Genomic DNA, 11,726 nt, shown 5'->3' on the forward strand with positions numbered 1-11,726 from the left:
AGCAGACATTCTCTAATTCTGGAAATGAATTCGCCGATCTGAAATTTCTTGATTTTCACTGCTGATTGGTACTTGCAGCGTACTGTGATAATTTATGTGACATTTGGGCTTGCATTTGCTGACGTTTAAGTGAATTTAGTGCTGCGAATCATGGCTGGAAATAGTGATAGCAGCAACCTTTTGCACATCAAGAAGCTGGAGGGTACACACAATTTTGCAATATGGCAAAAACAGTGCTACAATGTGTTGGTGTAGAAGAAACATGTGAAGCCCATCAAAGCGAAGCGAATTAGTCCAATAGGTATGGAACAAGAAGAGTGGGATGATTTGGGTGAGCTTGTACGCTCTACCATAGAGCTCTCAGTATCAAACAACTTGCTCTTTAACATTGAGAAGCTGAATTTTGCTGCATATGAAATGTGGCGAAGACTTGAGGAATTGTATGCTCAAAAAAGTGTAGCCAAGAAGTTTATTGGCTGGAAAAGTTGATGGACCTTCACATGAAGGAAGGTACAACTATGTCTGTACATTTGAATGAATTCAACTCAATTTTCAGTTAGTTGATTGCTTTGGATTTTCACATTGATGATGAGTTCAAGGCTACTTTCTTGCTATGCACTTTGCTTGAAAGTTGGGATACTTTCAGGACAGCTTTGAGTAACCCAAATGCTCAACTGTTATATTTTGATGTGGAGTGTTCTTTGCTGATAGAAGAACTCAATAGGCAAAATAATTCAGCAAATAAGTCTTCTAATGCATTGCACACTAGGGGCAAATTTCAACAAAAGGGCAATTCTGAAAATAGAGCACGCAGCAAGTCTCATGGCAAAAATGTGGAGTGTCATCATTGTGGCAGGAAAGGACACTACAAACGGGACTGTTTTCAAATGAAGAAAGAGAAAGGCAAAAGCAAAAACACTGAAGACAACAAGGTTGAGAAAAAGGATAGCTAACTTACAAAGAAAAACAGTGTGAAGATAGAGGAGGTAAATGTAGCTACTCATGAGAATGACAATGACGGTGATGTACTCCTTGCTTCTTCTTTGAGTGCACATGCATTGATTGTAGATTCTGATGATGACATGCACACTTGGATACTTGATTTAGGTGCATCTTTTTATATCACACCACATCATGAGTGGTTTTTTTACTACAATGGTGATGCACTTGGGGAATAACTATGCATGTCAAATTGTAGGTATTGGCAATGTGAAATTGGAATTTCAGCATGGCTCCATATTTGTTTTGCATAATGTGAGGCATGTATCTTAGCTCAAGAAGAGCTTGATAAGCGTACGCATAGTTGTTTTCGTACGTTGTACGGTACTGTTCATACCGTATGATCCGTACCGTACTGCACAGTACGTATCCGTACGAATTCGTATGATTAAACGGGCCGTTTCTAGCCACCGCATCTACACATTCTCTCGAGTCCTACGTTTTGTTGCCTTTAATTCGAGACGTTCCTCTTGCATGCGTGGCAGTTTTTGGGGGGTGAGAAGCATTGGATACCTCATCTCACCCCCTTTTCCAACTATGCACCTTCCCTCTGCCCCCGCCAAGCCCTCCTTGGATTCCATCCAATTGGTAGCCCTCTTTGACTGTTTAAACTTTGATCCTTCTCTCATCTACAAAAGGTGCTCCTCTCCTCCATGCTTCCACACCAATTCAGCAAGCATTTACCATTCTCATCTTCCTCTCTTGGATTTCGAATGGACTTGTGGTTTCTGATTCTCATCTCCCATCCCCTCTTTTCCGCACCCTATCAAAGCATATGCCATTGTCAAATCTCATTTCCCATCCCCTCTATCCCACACCCTATCAAAGCATTTGTTATTCTCATCTCCCATCACCTCTCTCTCACTCTTGCTCTTTCAACTTTACCCCAATCCTTGGGCCTCTCCCTCTCTTTCTACTTTTAAGTTTCAAGAGTCCAGACTCAAGCATCTCACTCTCCCCCGGACCTCTTTATTCGTCATCAGCACCATGACTCGTGAGAAGAACAAGGCCTTCAATTTGCATGCAATCCATGTGGAGAGGGACTCAAAGAAGTCCAACTCCCACCATTGGATATGCAAGTATTGCGGGAAGCGCCATACAAGTGGTGCAACTCGGCTTCTCCAACATCTTTTCAAGATGGAGGAGCCAGTTACTCCATACAAGGAGATTTCTCAAAACATCATGGAGGAGATTCTCGTCAAGATGAGAGGGAGATCTACAAGAGGAGATAGTGGCTTATCGGTGCCAACTCCTATGCCTACTAACGAGGAAGCATCGAATGTAGGTGTATCTTCTTTCGATACGAGAGAGGTCTCTACCATTGGTGGTGGGAGACTCCACATCCGCATCTGGCTTTGGTAAAAGACAAAGAGTAGAGGTTTATGTGGTGCCGGAGAGACAATCCTCTCTCTCTCAAGCTCTCGGTCATGTACGTGGATCGCTTACCTTTCTTAGAGAAAGACAATAACTTCGGACATTGAAATTGCAGGCACTGTGATTGAGTGCAATCTTGTATTCAATGTCCTAAAGCAAGAGCCATGGAAGAAGATGGTAAAAGCTATTGCCAGTGTGGGTCCATGTGAAGGATGTACTAGTGTCACATACAACAATATAAGGACGAAAAAGAATGATGAAGAGAGGAGATGATTGATAGAGCCCTTGATTCTATTCGGGCTGTATAGATAAAATATGGTTGCTCCATTCTCACCAACGGATGGAGTGATTGTAAGAAACAGGATATCATCAACATACTTGTCTCATGTCCACTTAGCACTTACTTTTTGCGGACCGTAGATATTGGCAAGAGGGGGAGGAAAATGATGGGCGTATTTATCTACCACCACATTTGACAAGCTATCATTGGGGTATACATTGTTTTTTAAATTTATTTCACTTTCTTTCATTATGATAATTGATTTATGTATATCCGTCTATCTCTCTATTCTAATTTCTCTCTAATATCTATCTCAATTCTCTATTTTTCCTCGGGCTCCAACCCCCATCTCTCTTCATTCTTGAATCTTGAAAGTTGAAACTTGAAATACTTGCTGTAAATGGCCCTAAAAATGCAAGGAATGATGCTGATAATGATTGGCAAGATATTGCCCACGATGTATCACAATTTCAGCAAGAACAAATGCCCTTGGAACAACCAGAACTGGCTGTATAGCATGCTGAACCTGCAGAACAACAAGCTGTTAATGTAGATTTACAAGTTGAATGGCCAACAAATCTTGATCATTAGGTCTGTAGGTCGACCGGAATATAAAGACAGCCAGATAGGTTTGTTCTTGGTGTCAATTTTGTGGCTGATTATGTCATGTTGATAGAGTGTGGTGAGCTGTCATGTTTCAAGGAAGTAATGGATAGAAAAGACAGCAAGAAATGGCATAAGGCTATGCTGTCAGAGATGGAATCTCTCATGAAAAATAGCACTTGGGGTTTGGTGCATTTGCCTAAAGGGCAGAAATTGCTACCATGCAAATGGGTTTACAAAATGAAAGTCACTTCTGATTCTTTGCTGAGGTACAAAGCACGATTGGTTACCAAATGGTACAAGCAAAATGACTACTTTGCGAACCATTTTGGACTTAGTTGCATTTGAATCTATGGAACTCATACAGATGGATGCAAAAACAATTTTCTTACATGGTCATCTGCATGAGGAGATCTATATGCAGCAGCTTGAGGGTTTTGTTGCAAAGGGAAAAGAGCACATGGTATGTAAACTCAACAAGAGTTTATATGGGCTGAAACATGCACCACAAAAATGGTATTATAAATTTGATACATTTATGCAATCTCAGGGATTCCATAGATCTCAAGTTGATCACTGCTTATACACCAAGAAGGCAACAGATGGCAACCTTATTCTCTTGGTTTTGTATGTGGATGACATGCTGATTGCAAGTAGGGATGTTTATTTTTTGAACTCCTTGAAACAAAGCCTATATAGTAGCTTTGATATGAAGAATCTTGGTGAGACCAATCACATTCTTGGGATGCATATACTCAAGGATAGATCACACGGTCTTCTCTATCTGTCACACAACAGGAGTATATTACTAAGGTTTTCTAGCGTTTCAATATGGAGGGGGGAGAAAGCCATTGGTGTACTGTTGTCTCCATATGTGAGACTTAGTGTAGATGATAGCCGTACATTTGATGATGGAAAGGTTGAGATAGCCAAGATTCCTTATGTTTCAGCTGTTGGTAGCTTGTTGTATGCTATGGTTGCTACACACCCTGACATTGCATTTTTCGATGGGAGTGGTTAATAGGTACCTGGCATATCCTGGCAAAAAGCATTGGAAGTAGTTAAGGGCATCGTGAGATACCTTAAGGCCACAAAAGGCTTGTGTATTTGCTTTGGGAAGTAGAAGTCATTTGTTGTTGGCTTCATGGATGCAAACTATGTCAATCATCCTAATTGTAGGAAGTCTACCCCAAGATATATGTTCACGTTCACGGGAGGAGCAGTCTCTTGGATATCTAGGTAACAAAAGTTTGTTGCATTGTCTACTATAGAGGTAGAGTATGTGGCTGCCACTAAGGCATGCAAGGAGGCTTTATGGCTTTCACGTCTGGTGAGAGAGCTTGGCATTACAAAGGTTCCTATCCTCCACTATGATAGTCAGAGTGCTATCATGCTAGCATGGAATCTTGTCTTTCATGCAAAGACAAAGTACATACAGGTGAAGTATCATTTTATCAGGGATGTACTTGACAACAAGAGCATTGAGCTTGTCAAGGTACATGCTGATGATAACCCTACAAACCTTCTCACGAAGGGTCTTCCAGCAGAGCGGTTTGCTCATTGCCGCCAGATGATGGGGGTTGGATAGTATATGTGTATTTCAGCTTTGTATATACATAGACTTAAACTGATTCTTTCCTCTACCTTCAAGCACATTGCCTTTAGGTGGGAGGTTGTTGGGAATAAAGGTCACCGTGCCTTTTACAATGTTCACGTGTGCATGCACCCTTACACATGTACTATATATATATTATCAAAAACCAAAAGTGGTACACTTTAAGATTGTACCCACATCGAGTCTCTCTCTCTCTCTCTCTCTCTCTCTCTCTCTCTCTATGCGAACCACAGCATCACGTGTCTCGATCCTCGCACACTCCGTTGACACCGAGTCAGTATCCACACATGCACACTGCATCTTTTGAGAGGCGGTGCTTATCCATTCCCCCTTTCATGCTTTTAGTTCTGGAGTATTTCATGGTGGAGCTTCAGCAGTTTTTGCATCGAAGGGGGTTGTACTGCTTTTGAGTTTTACCTGTCATTCATTTTTACCTTTGGGTGTGTCCTTCCAACTTCATTCAGGTTTTCCTGTCTTCATTTTATTCCCTACCTGTCACTGGGAAGGGGGTGCCGAGATTTTGTTCAGTTTCATTCTGGACATACCGGGGTTCTATCCCTGCCCTGACTATTTTATACATTTATGCATTTATCACTCAATTGTATCATATCAACACTTAAGTTAATTGAGATCGATTGCCACTGTCTATTAAGAAAAGTGCCATAAACAAAGTGAGAAAGTATCTCATCATATATATTGTTTTGTAATACATCCAAGTTCAGTTCTCAGTTTTACTTAGTACCATCAAACTTGTGTTAATTTCTACCAGTTACTTAGAATATTAAAGGAGTTTGAATGCCGAGCAACATGGTTCATCATCGGATCCAACATGGATAGTTGCCCGGATCTTGTGGCTCAAATGCATACCGAAGGTATTGTAGTCATTTTGTCGTAGAGGCAGAATAAACTGCTTCCTAATCTTCATATTAGCACAAGTCGATATGAAAAGCTGTTGTAACCGAAGTTGATATTAAAAGAATATATTAGTCATTTTGGAAATTTTCCATTTGCATAGTCAGAGCTTTTATATATCTTCTGGACTCAAATATCAGGAACATCCAAGCCTGAAACAATTGCTCCTACTGCAGGCCATGAGGTAGGGAATCACACAATGTATGACTCGGCTAGCTGGGAGCTTCCTGTGGTAGGCAGAGCTCTGAGTTGATAATATAATAACTCGAATTTTGTGTAGAACTTTGTACAGCATTATCATTCTTAATAGCAAGCGTGAGTGGTGGATTTTTAAAATGAGATTTGTTGGACTGATGCTTAATGTTTCAGGAAGAATTTGAAAAGCAACTGCTAGCAGTGGATGATAAACTTAAAGATTACTATTTCAAAGATGGTGATGGTAGACCAATCAAATGGTTTCGCCCTGTATTACTCCTTTCTCTTAAATGCATCTTACTAGTTCCTACGTCAAAGTTTCATGATATTGATTATACCATGTCACAGCTTCAGTTCATGAACGAGTCGAAGAATTGATGCTAGTTGGTAGCGTTGTGCTATAAATTTCAGTGATGTGTGAATTGGAGTTCAAGGTTAGCTTGTGCTGTAGTATTTCAATGAAGTGTCAAATTTGACCCCTTAAGAACATCAGTTTTTGTTTTTCAGCAATATCCCAGGCACTCTTTTGAACCAAGATCTTAGCAAAATCACTTATAAGCATTTTCCTTACAAAATGTTTATATTTAGCATCTGGGCTTAGAGATCTTGTAATTTAGATCAAAATATTCTACCAACTGAGCAAAACATTGTGTGCCATGTGAAGTTCATGTTAGTGGTAGTTTTCTTTCTTAATTCTGGAAGATTGGGTGGCCATACAATCACGCAGTCCTTTTTTGAAGTTCAAGGGTCTTGTTGAGTGGTATATGGTGATATGGATGGACGTGCAAAACAATCAACTAGATTTTAAGGTACTCCAGATGTCCCTCGGCTCTAACAAACACTTGGATGCCCTTTTTCTTGTGAACCTGGATATGCAAGCTTGGGAGTCAAGCTAGCCCTAAACTTTCGGAAGGGGCCATGTGTTACTAAGTAGGCCATGTGATCCCAGACTTGAACTCGCCCCTCAAATTTGACCATGTCTGGCAAGGTTTCACACCAAACTGCAGATCTTGCAGCTGACTATGTCACTCAGATATCGTACTTGGACCTCATGATGTCGAAAGGATGGATGGATGGATGGAGGGAGGGAGGAGGAAGAGAGGCAAGGATCCCATGATTTCTTGAATGTCTCTATTTTGCATTCATAGATGAATGGAGGGAGGGAGGGAGAGGAACAAACAAGAGAGGTGGAGAACCCACGATTTCTTGCTTATCCCTATTATGCAGTTATGAATTGAAAATAGAGGACCAAGTATACCGTATGACCTGACCAAAGCACAGTACCAGGTCTCTGGACCGCGTCAAATGTGACTTATGCTTAGTTAAAGGTAGTTTTATGTGGCATGCTGTGAACTTGAACTCTCAAAGACTTTTATATAGGACGTGCACTATTTAATGATCTTCATTCCATTTCGTTATGTTGGAATGTAATAATGCACAGCTTGCCATTGGAAATCATTCTGCACTTAGGCATCATAGATTCGATGCAGCAAGTTATCAAACTAAGGAATAGAAGCCTGTGCAGTGGATTCTCTCAAGGCACTTTCTCAATGAACATACTTTTCAGATCTTTTTTCCACTTCCAGGGACACGGGTTTTTAACACACAAAATTCTTCGAATTTGTGAGTCTCACGGTTATAGAACGGCCTTGGGATCTCTGTTTCCTCTCGACACACTATTCACCAATCAGGGAAAGAACATTGTCAAGTATTTGCTGTGGAGGGTAGCCATTCAAACTCTGTCATGTTGTAGCACTAAATATTCGTCATGAAGATGAATGGAGTATGCAAAATTTTTACAAAGCCAAGCTACATTTGACCTGTCACTTTTTTTTGTTAGATCCATTGTGGGGCAGTGCTAGTTTTGCACGATCGAGGCCCTCAAAAAACACAAACAGCTGAGGTATGTTCCTCTTGAAGCATCATGTAGGTGTATTTTTTGCAAAGCGTCAGATCAATACGGTAATTGTTGGTAATCCAAGTACAGCTGAAGCTATGGTGAACTGAACTCTATGGCTGAAGCGTGCGCAGAGAGAGAGAGAGAGAGAGAGAGAGAGAGCTTATAGAAACAACTTGGAGTTATCAGGTTTTACGGATCCTTTTACCTGAATTGAAGAAACAAGGCTTTTCAATTGTCACACTTTCTGAGCTTTTCAATTTGAAAGCAGCTGCGGTACATATAATCTTACTCTTGCAACAAAGTTGTTAATTCTTCTCCCTGACAATGGGCAAACTACGAACAAACGATAGACTTTTTAAATCTGAGAGTCGCCACTAACAAGTGATTGATCATGGTTTTCAGGGCGACACTACCAGCGCCGGCTCCACTGGTTCTGCAAAGCTAGTAGCATAGGACCACCTTGAGGTGACGATTGACAAAGCCAAAGCGATAATGCAGGCTAAACAGCCCTACCTCTTAGATCAAGGTGGCATCGTGACAACTTTAGGATCCAGGCTGTCGTCTCCTACCGAACATTCTTGAGGAGGCTCACTCGAGCACATATTATTAGAGGCGCAATGCGATCTCTTCACAATCCCATGCTATACTCGACTTATTGTCAACCACTATAAGAGCCAATCACCATGCTACTTTGTTTTGGATACCTTATTGGCTCTCAGAGACATTATTGGATGATGTCCATTTGATACAAAACTTATTTTCATTTCCATTATGCGTCACTTGATGAGGGCATCCTTCATGACCATGGGTCTCAGAGGTCAGATTTTGGCCTTTTTAAGATGTTAATATAGCTTGTTCTCTCTCTCTCTCTCTCACACACACACACACACAGTGCATGCACACACATTGAGAGTTGGCCTCTAAGCCATATTTTACCCCCCTAATCAAAGGCGATACAATATCTAGAAACTATTGTAGCAATTCATACCATCCTCATCATGGGTTGTATTGCTTTGACCTTTTCTAACACTTATGATATCAAAACATAGAAAATGTTGCCATAGCACCAAGTTTTGAGTCTTGCAATTCACACAAATATATCAAACATTGTTTGAAGGATGAAGGCATCATTGCTTGTTAGCCATGTGGGCTTGAATTTCATTCCCGAAAGTAAAATGCTATAGTGGACTTCTTGCAAGGACTCAGTAAAAACTTGCTAGTTGAGGGATATATTTTAGGTCTAGGACTATCGTGTAATTTGAACCACCCTTATTTAAGTGATACTTTGTCTTTTTGATTAGATGTGCTGATATATAGAAGAGTTGTTATGATTGCAAAAGCTGAATTTGAGCAATATGTTCACATGTTTTTAAACCTACTCAATCGTGGAGCTAGTTTGACTAGTGTACCTTGTCTTATGTGGCTTAGACTAAGATTCATGGTATTCCTCCTTAAGAAATACCATTTGAAATATTGGGTTTGCATCATGAAATGGTTTGGATTATTAAAATAGAATATATTCTTGTACCAATGTATGTGTGCATATACACACACACACTCTCTCTCTCTCTCTCTCTCTCTCTCTCTCTCTCTCTCTCTCTCTCTCTCTCTCTCTCGTGCAATGAAAACACATGGATCTCATCTCTACAATCTAGTGATGTTAGTAAATTGCACATACTGGTGCACAATTTCAAATAATTGGAGAGGTAAAGAGTGAAGAGTACTTGACCTCTACATGCTTTGAGTATGTTTGAGATAAGACCATGGTAACATGGTTTGTTGCTAAACCATGGGAAAAATAGTTGAACTTATGCACAATTAAAATGTGAAGTCATTAGGGACATCTAGCATTTTGTTGTGTGCAAGAAAAGATTAGTCTAGAAATGCTTGGAGAGGAGTTAAATATCTACCAAGGAATCCATCACACATTGTTAGCGTTTTCAAAAAGAAGAGTTTGTTTCATCCTAGAGCCACCTCAGGATTTACAAAAGCTTATATCTGAGTTGTATGACTATATAACTAGTTCTCAACATTCTCAATCATGGATGGCCACACATCCCAATTGATCAACTCAGAGTTAAGAAGGTTGCATGGGATTTGTTTCATCTTTTAAGTGGTCACATTGCCATGAACTAGCAATGATTGTTTTGTGTTATCTTTTTCCTTTAACAAGAAGGTGCGAAGGAGGCCTTGCATAAGACAGACCTCTTGTTAGATGACACTTTTTAAGTCATTCGTGGAAAACAATGTTATGTGCAGGTATTTGATGGCAAGAGTAATTGATAGCCAATACAAAGATACAAGGTGGTGGTGCGTTGCAAAAGAAACTAGATGCCAATGTAGGGAGTGAAGACAAGTTTGCGCAAAGGACATTATAATGGGTGCAATGGATTGTGAGTAAAGGAAGTTGTTTAAGACAAATCCACATGTGGTCATAAAGGTCAACATGAAAATGGGTACAATGGATTATGAGCAAAGCCACAATAAAAGCATTTAAAGGACCTCTCTCTCTCTCTCTCTCTCTCTGCCCACTTCCAAGGATATCTCCCTTCTCATTTGGGGCTTTGTAGGTATGTTTTGGCCTTGGAGCCAAATGCACTTGTATAGAAATAATGGTGTGCTCGAACAAGGCAACCTATAAGTGATCCAACTTTGTAATGAATCCTCATGTACGACATCATGAGGGTGTATTTTGGATGTGCGCTTCATGTGTTTTACTTTTTATGAATAATACAAGGATTCCTTATTGATACATTTGTAGCCCTTTTATGTGTCTACTTGTGCCATTTTTTCAGGATTCTACTCGAATTCTTGTGAAGCACCATTACACTTGGTATTAGAGCAACCCTATTGTGGATCCATTTAGCTTAGTAGGGTGATAGGGGAGTCCCATGATATCTCTTGAGATGAGAACCTTTAGGAAATACCTCAGAGTATGGAAAAATACCTCAAAGAGAGACCTAACTTTGTCATTAGCTTGAAGATACATATAAGAAGAGACAATGGACATGATTGATTACCATATTGATTTTGGAGAGAGAGAGAGAGAGAGAGAGAGAGAGAGAGAGAGAGAGAGAGAGAGAGAGAGATCAGTAAATGAAGCAAGCTTGAGACTTTGAATTTGGGCTACAAGGAGACAATGCCCTCAGGTGGGATTAGGAGATTGCCTTTGGGTTCAATGAAGCACAAGAGGGGATTGACCTATACTTGAAGCGTTTGAATACCTACAAAATTCAATGCTCTTAATAGGATGAGTCCGTTGGGGAGATGTCAGTGCAATAGTTTGGGCACCCTAAACTACATAGTCAGTATAAGGCCCTAGAAGTCCATATACTTATTATATTTAGTTTTCATGGCTAAGAAAGGAAACTTGTATACAATAGCTCTTAGATATTATTTGTAAATATCTCCTCATATGACATATGTCGTTTTGTATAGAATCATGTATGTGAATAAGCTTGATATTTCACATACCTCACCCTCATGTGATATGAATGATCAATAGGAGAAAAAATCTTTCCTTAAGCAAGTTAAGCCCTTACAAATCAATGGGAAACGAATGCTAAATTTGGATTGAAAATGGAATACTACTTTTTTGCAACTTGTACTAGCATAGAAAACCAAGCTATGACAGCATGTTGACAGCAACCCTCCCACGAACATAATTAACCACAAAACCAGGGACAAAGCACACAAAATCTATGTGTATGGCTCTGCCATTAATCTCAAAAACTGAAAAGAAACCATAAATCTTTCACTTAATAATGAACAAATTCGTTATCTTCATCATCTTCATGCATAGCTTCAACCATTATGCAAGAACAAAAGGGAAAAGAAATTTCTGCACA

General features: G+C 40.0%; 1 protein-coding gene across 10 annotated transcripts in view; it reads left to right on the forward strand.

Annotated features, from left to right (window-relative positions):
- Window positions 1-9,000, forward strand: part of LOC148029707 (uncharacterized) — a 92,050-nt gene extending 83,050 nt beyond the window's left edge. Inside the window, exons 3-9 of one of the 10 annotated variants that reach the window (XM_087686004.1) lie at window positions 5,641-5,743; window positions 5,924-5,967; window positions 6,153-6,248; window positions 7,565-7,702; window positions 7,819-7,881; window positions 8,065-8,151; window positions 8,281-8,993. In XM_087686004.1, coding sequence (XP_087542130.1) covers window positions 5,641-5,743; window positions 5,924-5,967; window positions 6,153-6,248; window positions 7,565-7,702; window positions 7,819-7,881; window positions 8,065-8,151; window positions 8,281-8,331 — 582 coding nt within the window. In that variant the 3' untranslated portion in view covers window positions 8,332-8,993. Of the gene's footprint in view, window positions 1-5,640; window positions 5,744-5,923; window positions 6,016-6,152; window positions 7,704-7,818; window positions 7,882-8,064; window positions 8,152-8,280 lie in introns of those variants that run through there. The other 9 variants (XM_087686002.1, XM_087686003.1, XR_015692081.1 and 6 more) reach the window with 9 other exon arrangements.
- Window positions 9,001-11,726: the final 2,726 nt, after the last annotated feature.

This window comes from Lygodium microphyllum, chromosome 10 (genome assembly GCF_053477565.2).
Source record: "Lygodium microphyllum isolate KBCC chromosome 10, Lygodium_microphyllum_v1.1.10, whole genome shotgun sequence".
NCBI classification, from domain to species: Eukaryota; Viridiplantae; Streptophyta; class Polypodiopsida; order Schizaeales; family Lygodiaceae; genus Lygodium; species Lygodium microphyllum.